Source organism: Scyliorhinus torazame, chromosome 19 (assembly GCF_047496885.1).
Source record: "Scyliorhinus torazame isolate Kashiwa2021f chromosome 19, sScyTor2.1, whole genome shotgun sequence".
Lineage (NCBI taxonomy): Eukaryota > Metazoa > Chordata > Chondrichthyes > Carcharhiniformes > Scyliorhinidae > Scyliorhinus > Scyliorhinus torazame.
This window is the reverse complement of record NC_092725.1, coordinates 89,952,775-89,967,159: the sequence shown is the minus strand read 5'-3', so window position 1 is coordinate 89,967,159 and position 14,385 is coordinate 89,952,775. Positions and strand designations below refer to the sequence as shown.

The window sequence follows — 14,385 nt, the reverse complement described above, 5'->3', positions numbered from 1 at the left end:
AGATATCCAAATCTCTGGAGTGGAACTTGAACCCAAGACCTTCTGACTCTGAAGTAAAAGTGCCACAGAGAACCCCTACAGCTGATGAAAGTGAAAATTTATTTTATTGATGAGCAAAATTTAGAACAAAAACAGGTAAATTATCCCCCCGCTTTGTATAGTGCATTTTGTTTTGGCCTCAGCTAGGGTATTGTATTCAGTTCTGGGCACCACTCTTGATGTGAAGGCATTAGAGAGAGTGCAGAAAAGATCCACCGAATTGTCCCAGGATGAGGAACTTCAGTTACTTAAGAAAGTTTGGAGAAATTGGGACTGTTCTCCATGGAGAAGAGAAGGTTGAGAGGAGATTTGATAGAGGTGTTCAAAATCATGAGGGGGCTTGACAGAGCTGAGAGGGATAATCTGTTCCCATTGGTGGAAGGATTGAGAACCAGAGGACATTGATTTAAGGGAGTTGGCAAAGGAAGCAACAGCAAAATGAGGGGAAACTTTTTCACACTCGAATTGTTAGGATCTGTAAGCACTGCCTGAGGATGGGGTAGAGGTAGGGTCAATCGAGGCCTCACGGGGGAATTGGAAATTATCTGACAAGGAAGAATGTGCAGGGTTGTGGGGAGAAGGTGGGGGAATGGTGCTGGGTGCATCACACAATTGACAGCCAGCACAGGCATGACAGGCCAAATAGCCTCCTTCTGTGCTGTAACAATTCTGTGAAGTCCAGGTGTTCTCTGTTAGAATGAGGTTTTCGGTCCATGTAGTTGAGAATAAATGTTAATAGATGGAAAATGAAGATCACATATAGAGCAGGACATATGCACACATGACAAGCTTGGCTATAATCTCTGTACCATTAAGAACAGGCATTAAGTCATTGTGATTACAGGAGGCCATTCAGCCCAACATATATATGTCAGAACTAATGCTTGAATTGTAGATATCGAATCTAAGCCCATTTCCTATTTTCTCCACATATTTATTTTTCAAATGCTTATACAATGACCTTTAAGGAAAGCAATAGTGTTTTCCTCAAAAATCACTTGCGGTAAAGTTCTGCATGTTCTAATAATGAGCTACATGAATTAGCACAGGGCTAAATCGCTGGCTTTGAAAGCAGACCAAGGCAGGCCAGCAGCACGATTCGATTCCCGTACCAGCCTCCCCGAACAGGCGCCGGAATGTGGTGACTAGGGGCTTCTCACAGTAACTTCATTTGAAGCCTACTTGTGACAATAAGCGATTTTCATTTCATGAACAAAGCATTCTCACCTCCATCCTTGTTCTCCTGTTCATAACCTCAGTCCACCCCCCTCACTGCTCATTCACCAACCAGAGCACCCTCATATCATTTTGAAAACTCTTTCATTTCCTCATTTTTCATTTTGTTACCCGTGTATCAGCCTAAAGATTTGTAACCCATCCTTCATCACTGTAATCTAATTTCTATTATTACCCTAATAAGTGTTTATCCTCTCCGTGGCTTCAAATCACAGAGATAAAAAGATACACAAAGTACCTATGGTACCTCAACTGGGACCTCATTAATATCGGTATCAAAGGCTGGTCAGCTGATCATTGGTCATGACTGAGTTACTGGAAACCATTATCAGGGACAAAAATACCTTCCATTTGGAAAGGCATGGGTTAATTGAGGAGAGCAAGGATTTGTTAAGACAAATTGTGTCGGACTAACTTGATTGAATTTTTTAGATGAGGATTGATCATGGTAATGTGTAGATGTTGCATATATTAACTTTTGGAAGACATTTGACAAAGTAGCACAGAGAAGTATTGTTAAGAAGGTCAGTTGTTGGAATCTGGAATATTCTACCTGCAAAGGTGGTAGAAGTTAAGAACATAAAAAGTTAGAAATATGAATAGGGATAGGCCTTTCAGGTCCCCATACCTACTCTGTCAATCAGTAAGATTATGGCTGAACTTATTGTGGTTCTTACCTGTCCACCATTGCCTTTAACTTGTTGTGGATCAAAAAACTGTTTAACTCAGCACTGAAAATATTAAATGTCCCAGCCTCCACTGCTGTCTAGGGGAGATTGTGATTCCACAAACATCTTCAAAAGGGAGTAAGACAGGTCGTTGAGGATGAGGAATTTACAGAGTTGTGGACAATAAACAGAGATGTGGCATTAAGCATGACTGTCCTTTCAAAGTGCTGGTATCAACACAATGGGATAAATGGCCTCCTTCTGAAATTCTCCAACCTCAACATTATTTCTTTGTGTTTTTGCTGTTTATGCAACCTAAAGTTTCTAACTTTTAAAGGAATGCTGATATTAGAGATGCTGGGACTGTTCTCATCTGAATGCTATAATGCGACGAGTAAATATGGAGCAAGTTTTATCACTGGAAGGAGGGTTGGTAACTACAGATTTAAAATAAATGGCAAAAGAATTTGAGGGGAGGTGAAGAGAAGTTATTTGTAAGTAGGGAGTTATGATGATATGGAAAGCACTGCCTGAAAGGATGGTGGAAATATATCAACTGGGTGTTTTGCAAAGCTGCTTCAGAGGACATCGAGAATCAACCACACAATGCCTGGGCCGGATGGGATTTATCCTAGGATTCTCTGGAAAGCTAGGGTGGAGATTGCTGAGCCTTTGGCTTTGATCTTTAAGTCATCTTTGTCTACAGGAACAGTGCCAGAAGACTGGAGGATAGCAAATGTTGTCCCCTTGTTCAAGATGGGGAATAGAGACAACCCCGGCAACTACAGACCAGTGAGCTTTACTTCTGTTGTGGTCAAAATCATGGAAAGGTTTATAAGAGATAGGATGTATAATCATCTGGAAAGGAATAATTTGATTAGAGATAGTCAACACGGTTTTGTGAAGGGTAGGTCATGCCTCACAAACCTTATTGAGTTCTTTGAGAAGATGACCAAACAGGTGGATGAGGGTAAAGCAGTTGATGTGGTGTATATGGATTTCAGTAAAGCGTTTGATAAGGTTCCCCATGGTAGGCTACAGCAGAAAATACGGAGGCATGGGATTCAGGGTGATTTAGCAGTTTGGATTAGAAATTGGCTAGCTGGAAGAAAACAAAGGGTGGTGTTTGATGGGAAATGTTCAGACTGGAGTCCAGTTACTAGTGGTGTACCACAAGGATCTGTTTTGGGGCCACTGCTGTTTGTCATTTTTATAAATGACCTGGAGGAGGGCGTAGAAGGATGGGTAAGTAAATTTGCAGATGACACTAAAGTCGGTGGAGTTGTGGACAGTGCGGAAGGATGTTACAAGTTACAGAGGGACATAGATAAGCTGCAGCGCTGGGCTGAGAGGTGGCAAATGGAGTTTAATGCAGAAAAGTGTGAGGTGATTCATTTTGGAAGGAATAACAGGAAGACAGAGTACTGGGCTAATGGCAAGATTCTTGGCAGTGTGGATGAGCAGAGAGATCTCGGTGTCCATGTACATAGATCCTTGAAAGTTGCCACCCAGGTTGAGAGGGTTGTTAAGAAGGCGTACGGTGTGTTAGCTTTTATTGGTAGAGGGATTGAGTTTCGGAGCCATGAGGTCATGTTGCAGCTATACAACACTCTGGTGCGGCCGCATTTGGAGTATTGCGTGAAATTCTGGTCGCCGCATTATCGGAAGGATGTGGAAGCATTGGAAAGGGTGCAGAGGAGATTTACCAGAATGCTGCCTGGTATGGAGGGAAGATCTTATGAGGAAAGGCTCAGGGACTTGAGGCTGTTTTCGTTAGAGAGAAGAAGGTTAAGAGGTGACTTAATTGAGGCATACAAGATGATCAGAGGATTGGATAGGGTGGACAGTGAGAGCCTTTTTCCTTGGATGGTGATGTCTAGCACGAGGGGACATAGCTTTAAATTGAGGGGAGATAGATATAGGACAGATGTCAGAGGTAGGTTCTTTACTCAGAGAGTAGTAAGGGCGTGGACTATCCTGCCTGCAACAGTAGTGGACTCGCCAACACTAAGGGCATTCAAATGGTCATTGGATAGACATATGGATGATAAGGGAATAGTGTAGATGGGCTTTAGATTGGTTTCACAGGTCGGCGCAACATCGAGGGCCGAAGGGCCTGTACTGTGCTGTAATGTTTTATGTTCCATGTGTGAGACCTCAGTCACCGACACATCACAGCAGGATAGGACGGGATGTTCCCAATGCTGGTGGAGATTTGTGAATTAGTTGACAATCAGGCAGAATTCATGATCACCTTTGCTGCTGTCAAAGCCAAAAATTGAATTCAATCTGGCAACTTTCCATTTTTGAATTTAAAGTACTGTCCCTGGTTTTAGAGGGCACTGTGACCCCACTCCCCAGCCTATAATGTTGCTCCAGGAGAAGAGCCGCTGCCCTGTAACTGCTTAATGGCTGATTGGATATTAATAAACTGGTGGTGGTACGTCTGCTCATCAGGGACAAGAATTCATTGCCCATCAAAGGCCCTAAATTGGTCCACTGGAGAATAACCACCCTACATCTCCCTCTCCCACCACTGGTGAATTGCAGTGAGATGGAGGCCGGGGGGTTGGGGGGGGGGGGGGGTGGTAGGTGGGGGGGCAAACAGCTGAACCCCAGAGGTGAGGTGAATGTGACTGCTCTTGGTATCAAGGCAGCATTTACATAGAATTTACAGTGCCGAGGGAGACCATTCGGTCCATCGACTCCGCACCTGCTCTTGGAAAGAGCACCCTACCCAAGCCTACACCGCCACCCGATAGCCATAGCCCAGTAACCCCACCTCACCTTTTTTGGACACTTAGGGGCAATTTGGCATGGCCAATCTACCTAACCTGCACATCTTTGGACTGTGGGCGGAAACCGGAGCACCCAGAGGAAACCCTCCCAGACACGGGGCGAATGTGCAGACTCAACACAGACAGTGACCCAAGCCGGGAATTTGATGGAGTGTGACAAAACTGGAGTCAATGAGAATCAAGGTTGGAATCACACCTGGAACAAAGGAGGATGGTTGTAGTTGCTAGCAGGTCAATAATCTCAGTTCTAGGGCACCACTGCAGGAATTCTGCAGGGTCATTTCCTAGACTGAGCCATCTTCAGCTGCTTTATCAATGACCTTTCCATCATAAGGTCAGAAGTGTGGATGTTCGTTGATAATTGCACAATATTCAGCACTATTCACAACTCCTCAGATATTGAAGCAGTCCATGTCCAAATGCAGCAAGACCCGGACAATATCCAAGCTTGGGTTGACAAGCTGACAACATTCACTCCACCACACAATTGCCAGGCAATGACCATCTCCAACAAGAGAGAATATAACCATTGCACCACGACATTCAATGGCATTAACACTGCTGAATCCCGCACTATCACCACCTGGGGGTGACCACTGACCAGAAACTGAACTGGACCAGCCATGTAAAATCTGTGACTACCAGAGCAGGTCAGAGACTAGGAATCCTGCATAGAGTGTCTCACCTCCTGACTCCCCAAAGCCTGCCCTCTATTTACAAGACACAAGCCAGGAGTGCAATGGAATACTCTCCAATTGCCTGGATGAGTGCAGCTCCACCAACTCTCAAGAAGCTTGAAAGTATCCAGTGCAAAGCAGCCTACTTGATTGGCACCCCCATCCACAAACATTCACTCCCTCCACCAGCAACGCCCAGTGGCAGCCATGTTTACCATGCACTGCAGGAACTCACCAAAGTTCCTGAGGCAGCACCTTTCAAACCCCCGACTTCTATCATCTAGAAGGACAAAACAGCAGATACCTGGGAACCCCACCAACTGGAGGTTCTGCTCTAAGCCACTCAGCATCCTGACTTGGAAATACATCACCGTTCCTTCATTGTTGCTGGGTCAAAATCCTAGATATCTCTCCTTAACAGCACAGTGTGTGTACCTGCACCACATGGACTGCAGCAGTTCAAGAAGGCAACTCACCATCACCTTTTTAGCGGCAATTAGGGATGGACAATAAATGCTGGCCTAGCAAGAGATGCCCACATCCCATAAATGTACTTAAAAAGAATCAAATTTCATTTAGTCATAATAAGTATGGTCAGAATGTTGTCCATAGGAATGAGCAATTTCTTTGCTTACGTGTTTGAATTCAATACGGACTGTCAATACCAAAGCAACTGACTATGACCAACTTTGGTTTATTTTTGGTGCCACATTAATTCCTATTCACAGGGAAATTAACAAAACGTATTCAAATCAAGTAAGCGTTACTCCCTTTTCAGAACTCTAATAACTATTTGTCTTTTCAAACAAATTGATATGTTGCTAACATATTTTGTCAGATTTTCAGCCCAAGAAGCTCTTCAAACAGACGGAAAACCAAACTTTTCATTATGTGGTAGTCTGTGTAGAGGTATTACGGTATCTGGTAATGCTGGAACACCATTGGTAGATATTGTATGTTTCCTATTGGTCAAGCTGTATGGTAGCTCCGCCCTGCAAGGCGGGGTATCAGAACCCGTGCCACCCCCAGCAGCCTTCATTCTGTACCTGAGCTGCTGGGGGAAACATCTAGCTTATTAAAGCCTTCAGTTGGACTACAACCTCGCTTTAGGGGTCATTGATCGTGCATCAATTTAATAAGCTAGATTTAAAAGGATGGAGCTCCGGATCAAGCCGGAGTGTCTGCAACTCAGCCCCCACGCAGCGAACTCAGCGGCAATCTTCAAGCATTGGCTGGCGTGTTTTAAAGGATATCTCGGAACGGCTGAAAACACACCCACGGGAGAACAGAAAATGCAAGTCCTGCACTCGAGAGTGAGCCCGGAAATTTACACCCTCATAGAGGACGCGGAAGACTTCGATGCAGCAATAGAGTTGCTAAAAGGACATTATATTCGCCCGGTAAACCAGATCTACGCCTGACATCTGCTAGCAACGAGGCGACAAATCCCTGGGGAATCGCTGGAGGAATTCTACCGTGCGCTCCTGGTGTTGGGGAGAAACTGCAGCTGCCCGCAAGTTTCGGCCAGCGACCACACAGAACTCTTGATCTGGGATGCTTTTGTGGCAGGTATGCTGTCCTCCCAAATCCGCCAGCGATTGCTGGAAAAAGACACCCGAGGCCTCAAGGAGGCACGGGCCCTTGCAGGCTCCCTGGATGTGGCCTCCAGAAACGCCCGCGCTTACGTTCTCGACCGCGTGGTAGCCCCCTGGGCAGCGTGGAACCCCTCCGCAGCCGACCCCGAGACAACCCCATCCCCCCACAAGCTTGAGCTGCAAGGCGGCCTGACAACCCCGGGGGGCCCCGCTGCTACTTTTGCAGGCAGGCCAAGCACCCCTGGCAGCGCTGCACGGCCCACGCATCCACCTGCAAGGGATGCGGTAAAAAGGGCCACTTCGTGGTGGTATGCCAGGCCCGTGCGGTCGCCGCGGTCTCCGCCACCACAAACCTCTCCACGGTTCCCGTGCGGCCAGCGAGCACCGCCATCTTCCTACTCCAGGGCCACGTGCGGCACCCGGGCACCGCCATCTGGTCCCGCGGACGCCATGTACGATGGATGGGCGCCGCTATTTTGTGCACCCCCAGCCATGTGCAACCAATGGGAGCTGCCATCTTGGATGGACTCCCTGGACCCCAGCTCGGCTGACCGCACACCGCCCGAAGAGAACACTCAACCGCTGCGATTAGCCTCGGTGACCCTGGACCAGTCCCGGCCTCGAACACTCTCAACTGCTACAACAACAGTACTAATCAACGGACACGAGACGTCCTGCTTAATCGACTCTAGGAGCACGGAGAGCTTCATACACCCCGACACGGTAAGGCGCTGTTCTCTCCTCGTTCACCCCGTTAATCAAAAAATCTTCCCACTCAGTAGAGATAAAGGGGTATTGTGTAGCAAACCTCACAGTCCAGGGAAGGGAGTTTAAAAATTACCGGCTCTACGTCCTTCCCCACCTCTGCGGAGCCACACTCCAAGGTTTAGACTTCCAGTGTAATCTCCAAAGTCTAACTTTCAAATTCGGCGGCCCTATACCCCCCTCACTGTCTGCGGCCTCGCGACCCTCAAGGTCAATCCGCCTTCCCTGTTTGCGGACCTCACCCCAGATTGCAAACCCGTCGCCACCAGGAGCTGACGCTACAGTGCCCAGGATCGGATCTTTATTAGGTCAGAGGTCCAAAGGCTTCTGAGGGAAGGAGTCATTGAAGCTAGAAACAGTCCCTGGAGAGCTCAAGTAGTGGTAGCAAAGACCGGGGAGAAGCATAGGATCGTCATCGACTACAGTCAGACCATTACGCAGGTTTACGCAGCTGGACGGGTACCCTCTCCCCCGCATATCCAACCTGGTAAACAGGATTGCACATTACAAGGTCTTCTCCACGGTGGATCTTAAGTCCGCCTACCACCAGCTCCCCATCCGCACTAGTGACCGCATATACACTGCCTTCGAGGCAGATGGGTGGCTCTATCACTTCTTAAGAGTTCCCTTCGGTGTCACCAACGGGGTCTCGGTCTTCCAGCGCGAGATGGACCGAATGGTTGACCGGTACGGTTTAGGGGCAACATTCCCGTATCTCGATAATGTCACCATCTGTGGCCACGACCAGCAGGACCACGACACCAACCTCCGAAAATTCCTCCAGACCGCAAAGATCCTTAACCTTACATATAACAAGGATAAATGCGTGTTTAGCACCGACCGCCTAGCCATCCTCGGCTACGTAGTGCGAAATGGAGTTATAGACCCCGACCCTGAACGCATGCGCCCCCTTATGGAGTTCCCCCTGCCTCACTGCTCCAAGGCCCTGAAGCGCTGCCTATGGTTTTTCTCTTACTATGCCCAGTGGGTCCCCAACTATGCGGACAAGGCCCGTCCCCTGATTCAATCCACAGCTTCTCCCCTGTCGATAGAGGCACGCCAGGCCTTCAGCCGCATCAAAACAGACATTGCAAAGGCCACGATGCACGCCATCGACGAGACCCTCCCCTTCCAGGTCGAGAGCGACGCTCTGATGTAGCTCTGGCGGCCACCCTCAACCAAGCGGGCAGACCTGTGGCCTTCTTCTCTCGTACACTCCATGCTTCCGAAATCCGCTACTCCTCAGTCGAAAAGGAGGCCCAGGCCATAGTAGAAGCTGTGTGACATTGGAGGCATTACCTGGTAGGCAGGAGATTCACTCTCCTCACTGACCAACGGTCGGTTGCTTTCATGTTCGATAATGCACACCGGAGCAAGATAAAAAAACGATAAGATCTTGATGTGGAGGATCGAACTCTCCACCTACAACTACGAGATCTTGTATCGTCCTGGGAAGCTAAACGAGCCTCCTAATGCCCTGTCCCGTTGCACAAATGGACCGCCTCCGATTCCTCCACCTCTGCCACCAGGAGGTCACTCGCTTTTTCTACTTCATCAAGAGCCGCAACCTGCCCTACTCCATCGAGGAGGTCAGGACAGCCACCAGGGACAGCCAAATCTGCGCGGAGTGCAAACCGCACTTCTACCAGCCAGAGAAAGCGCACCTGATAAAGGCTTCCCATCCCTTTGAACGCCTCTGCGTGGACTTCAATGGCCCCCTCCCTTCCACCGACCGCAACACGTACTTCCTGAACGTGATTAACGAATACTCCCGGTTCCCATTCGCCATCCCCTGCCCCGATATGACCGCAACCACCGTCATCAAGACCCTCCATAGCATCTTTGCACTGTTCGGGTTCCCCGCTTACATACATAGTGATAGGTAGTCCTCATTTATGAGCGACGAACTGCGTCAATTCTTGCTCAGCAAGGGCATCGCCTCGAGCAGGACGACCAGTTACAACCCCGGGATAACAGACAGGTAGAGAGGGAGAACGGAACGGTCTGGAAGACTATCCTACTGGCCCTACGGTCCAGGAATCTCCCAGTCTCCCGCTGGCAGGAAGTCCTCCCGGATGCCCTCCACTCCATCCGGTCACTGCTTTGTACCACAACCAACCGAACACCTCACGATCGTCTCCTTGTCTTCCCCAGGAAGTCCTCCTCTGGGACCTCGCTCCCGACCTGGCTGGCAGCTCCCGGACATATCCTGCTCTGAAAACACGTGCGGGCGCACAAGTCGGACCCGTTGGTCGAGAGGGTCCATCTTCTCCACGCTAACCCCCAGTACGCCTAGTGGCGTCCCCGACGGCCGACAAGACACGGTCTCCCTACGAGACCTGGCGACCGCCGGAACCCCACGCACACCCCAGCCACCAGTCCCACCCTCCCTCCCACCAGTGCACCTTACAGGAGGATTGGTCCTTCTGCCGGCCCCTAGGCCCCCCCACCCACCGATGCACCCCGCAGACGCTCCCTTCCCAGGTCAACCGTTTTCCCCCACCCTAGGGGTGTCGAAGCTGCCACAGAGATTGAGGCCACGCCCCCGGAGTCACAGACGCCTGAGCCTCCACCGGAGTCACCACCGAAGCTTCGACGGTCACAGAGGACGACCAGGGCCCCCGATCGACTGATTGTAAATAGTAAATAGAATTGTAAATAGTTACAAAGCGCTGTACGGAGGTATGACGGTACCTCCATAACTATAATTTCTACCACGTTACCATGTTGTAATATCAGGCCACCACCCCCGCCGGACTCTTTTTTAACAAGGGGTGAATGTGGTAGTCTGTGTAGAGGTATTACGGTACCTAGTAATGCTGGAACACCATTGGTAGATATTGTATTTTTCCTATTGGTCAAGCTGTATGGTAGCTTCGCCCTGCAAGGCGGGGTATAAGAGCCCGTGCCGCCCCAGCAGCCTTCATTCTGTACCTGAGCTGCTGGGGGAAACACCTAGTTTATTAAAGCCGTCAGTTGGACGACAACCTCGCTTTAGTGGTCATTGATCGTGCATCACATTACAAACAAATTTACACTGATAAAACTCAAACCTACCCAACTCTGCTTCTTCTTCTTTTTCTTTGAATCAATATCATTTGCACTCCCGATACTTGAATGGCTAGTTGCACTGTTGATGCTCGAAACGCTGTCTGATGAATGTTGCCTTCTAATCCGCATATCTACCAAGATAAATGATTGATATTTTGAGCAGTGAGCCAGTTTCTGTTCTTGATAAACTGCGGGGTAAGGGGAGGGAGGTCATGAGCATTGTCAGCAAGTCAAGAAAGGGTCATTGGCGCATGGAATTCTCTTCCCCAGAGAGCAATGGAGGCTGGATCTTCAAGGCAGAGTTAGATATACTTGATCGATGGGGGGGGGGGGTCCAGCCATGATCTTACTTAATGGTGGAGCAGGCTCCAATGTTTTTAAATCATTATCATCGAATTCTAAGTCAAGATTTTGAAGGTCTAGGAAGAAGAAAGGGCTGGGGGGGGGGAGGGGGGGGGGGGTTTGGGGGAGGATTTACAAAGGTTTGGTGGTTCTAGTAAACCAATGTGTATCGGCAGACATGCGCCGAGTTTCCATTTCAACAAAGGTTGATGAGAGAAAATTGTGCAAGCTGACATTTGTTCACCTTAGCAGAAACTCGACAGAAAAACTCAAGGGACCACTAATCATTGTAGGGCTTTGGTTCGCTTAGTTGGTTAGATGGCTGGCATATGATTCAGAATGGCGTGAACAGAGGGAGTTCAATTCCTGTTCTGGCTGAGGTACTTGGGAACCTGCCTCCTCACCCTGGCCCTGAGATCGGAAGGCAATGGCAAACTACCACTGCCAAAACCTGCCGAGGAAACCACTCAGGATGAAGCACCAGCCACACAGTGAGGCAAGGACCTGACTTTGACAAGTGCACACATGAACAAATGCACTATTCATTACGGTTCAAAAGCAAAATACTCCAAATGAAGAAAATCTGAAACAAAAGTAAAAACTGCTATAAATACCCAACAATTCATGCAGCATCTGTGGAGATAGAAACAGTTGTTATAATTCATTTAGATGAATACTGTGCACTGTTTTATGTACCTAACTATAGAAAGGATATCAAATCTTAAAGAGCATTCAACATTGATTAACCAGGATGATAGCAAGAATGTGGAAATATAGAGAGGAGGAAGGCTTGGTTCACCCCACTGAAGCACCGAAAGGCTAAGAAAAGATTTAATTAAATGATTAAAATGATGAAGGCTCTTGGAGTGAATTGGGAAATACTAGAGTTTCTATTGAATTACATTACTTGATGTGACATGCTGAAAGCTTCAAGAGCTTCAACTCTCACTCTCCCCCACGCTCTTTTTCCCGGAAGCTAATTAAGGCCAAGCTCTATGGAATTTCTGTGACAGTAAAACAGAGAAAACTGGTCTGGGCACTACTCTCCACAAAATCCAGGACATATTAAAATAAAATCCTTCCTTATATGCTTAATTGCACATTTCCTGTGATTGTGAAGGACAAGGTATTTGACTTTCCTTTACAGGTCAAGGCTGATGGCGGGGCTGAGGGTTTTTAAATGACCCAGACCACTACTGCGATGCTGGGACAATTTTGTAAAGTTGGGGATGGGGTGAGGAGTGTAGAAAACCAGGGTCTCCCTGTTACAGAGGCAGAGGCAGAAGGGGGGCAGTTTAGCGTTGCCGAACATGCTGCATCATTATTGGGTGGCTAACGTGGAGAAGGTGAGGCGGTGGTGGGGAGGAGACGGGACAGAATGGATTACGATGGAAGAAGAATCCTGTTGGGCTATGGCAACAGCGGTGTTGCCACTGGCGCCAAGGAAATATATGGAGAACCAGTGGTCCAATCCGCTGAAGGTGAAGGTCTGGAATCAGTTGAAGAGGCACTTCACGATAGAGGGGATGTCGGTTTCAAAGCCACTGTTTGCAAACCACGGATCCGAACTGGGGATGGGGGGATGGGGGGTTGAAGGGGTTGGGCGAGGGGGGCGGGGTCAGACGGTACGTATAGGACGTGGAGAGAAGTGGAGCTGGTTAAGGTGAGGAATCTGTACCTGGAAGGGAGGTTTGAAAGTGAAGAGGAACTGAAGGAAAGGATAAAACTTCCAAAAGGAAGTGAGTTTAGGTACTTGCAGGTAAAGGACATCACGCGGAAGGTTTGGAAAAAGTTCCCTAAGGTAACAAAGTATGCCCTGCTGGAGCGACTGCTGCTTCCGGACGTGGAAGGGGAGGGCTGGATCGGAGACATATATGAGTGGCTGGGAGAGCAGGGAGGCGAGCAGGTGGTGACGATTAAGGAGAAGTGCGAGGGGGAGCTCGGAGGGGAGATAAACTGGGGGTGTGTGGAGCGAGGCGCTACGTAGGGTAAACACGACTTCCCCGTGTGCAAGGATGAGCATGATACAATTCAAGGTGGCACATGGGATGTAAATGACTCAGGCATGAATGAGTGGGTTCTTCCAGGGAGTGGGTTCTTCTACGAGTGCGATGTTATGGGGCTGCGAGAAGCTAGAAAGATACTGGGCGGGGGTGTTCGCGGCATTAACGTGGATCGTGGGGGAGGAGGTTGTGCCGGTCCCTTTGGTGATGATGTTTGGGATATCAGAGAAGCTGGAGCTGATGATGATGTCGTGGCCTTCGCCTCTCTGGTTGTCCGGCGAAGGATCTTACTGGAATGGCGGTCGGCAACGCCGCCAGGGGTGGCGGCCTGGCTGGGGGACTTATGCCACTTTCTGCATCTGGAAAAGATTAAATACGAATTGAGGGGTTCAGCATTGGGCTTTGAGGCAATGTGGGGGATGTCTGCGGCCATGTTTGAGGAGTTGTTTGTTGCCGGGGGGAGGGGGTGAAAATGGGGAAACATTTGTACAAACTGTGCAATTGTGTTTTGGGGAGTATGTTCTCCAGGCTGTTTATTTTTGTAACCGTTTGAATAAGTTTGGAATAAAATACATTAAAAAAAAAAGAAAATCAGGGTCTCGCACTCATGTGAAAGTGAAGAAGACAAGGGATATTTACAGCTGCCGACTTCCCAAACTCTGCAGTTCCCTTCCTAAATCTTCCTCTCCCACCTCCAATAAGATGCTCCTTAAAACCTACCTCTTTGAGCAAACCTTTGATCAACTGTCCTAATATCATCTTCCGTGGCTCAGTATTAAATTTAGTTTGATAATTGGTAATGTGAAATATTTGGGATGTTTTCACTGTATTAAAGGACAGAAATTTAATTTTATTTTGCAGTTATCTGTTACAAACCCAATCATAAGAGTGATTCTACAATCTGGGAATTTCTTGTTACCTCTGAGTTCTTCAACCAAACCAGGTAAGAACAGAGGAGTTGGTTATATTTGACACAGTCTTCAATCTCAGATCTACAGTTCCATGGGTAAACTGGCAAATGACAAGGATTTGTTTCCCCGAGGATCGGTGATCCTGGTGGAGAACACGTTTATTCCAGTCAAAGCCTTCATGATACATTAAAGGCCAGGATTTTCCGCTCCATTTTCCGTGGGTGGGAATGGCAGAGGGGGCCGACAATCAAGTGGGAGCCCAAAAATGGCTTTTATGTCGACGGAATTTCCTTGTTCGAT

At 48.3% G+C, this 14,385-nt stretch overlaps 1 protein-coding gene across 16 annotated transcripts in view; it reads right to left on the bottom strand.

The window, feature by feature from the left end:
• nav3 (neuron navigator 3) overlaps window positions 1–14,385 on the bottom strand; it is a 1,340,243-nt gene that overhangs the window by 55,994 nt on the left and 1,269,864 nt on the right. For all 16 annotated transcript variants that reach the window (XM_072484719.1, XM_072484722.1, XM_072484724.1 and 13 more), the window contains one exon: window positions 10,836–10,960. In XM_072484719.1, the coding sequence (XP_072340820.1) occupies window positions 10,836–10,960 (125 nt within the window). The remainder of the gene's footprint in view (window positions 1–10,835; window positions 10,961–14,385) is intronic.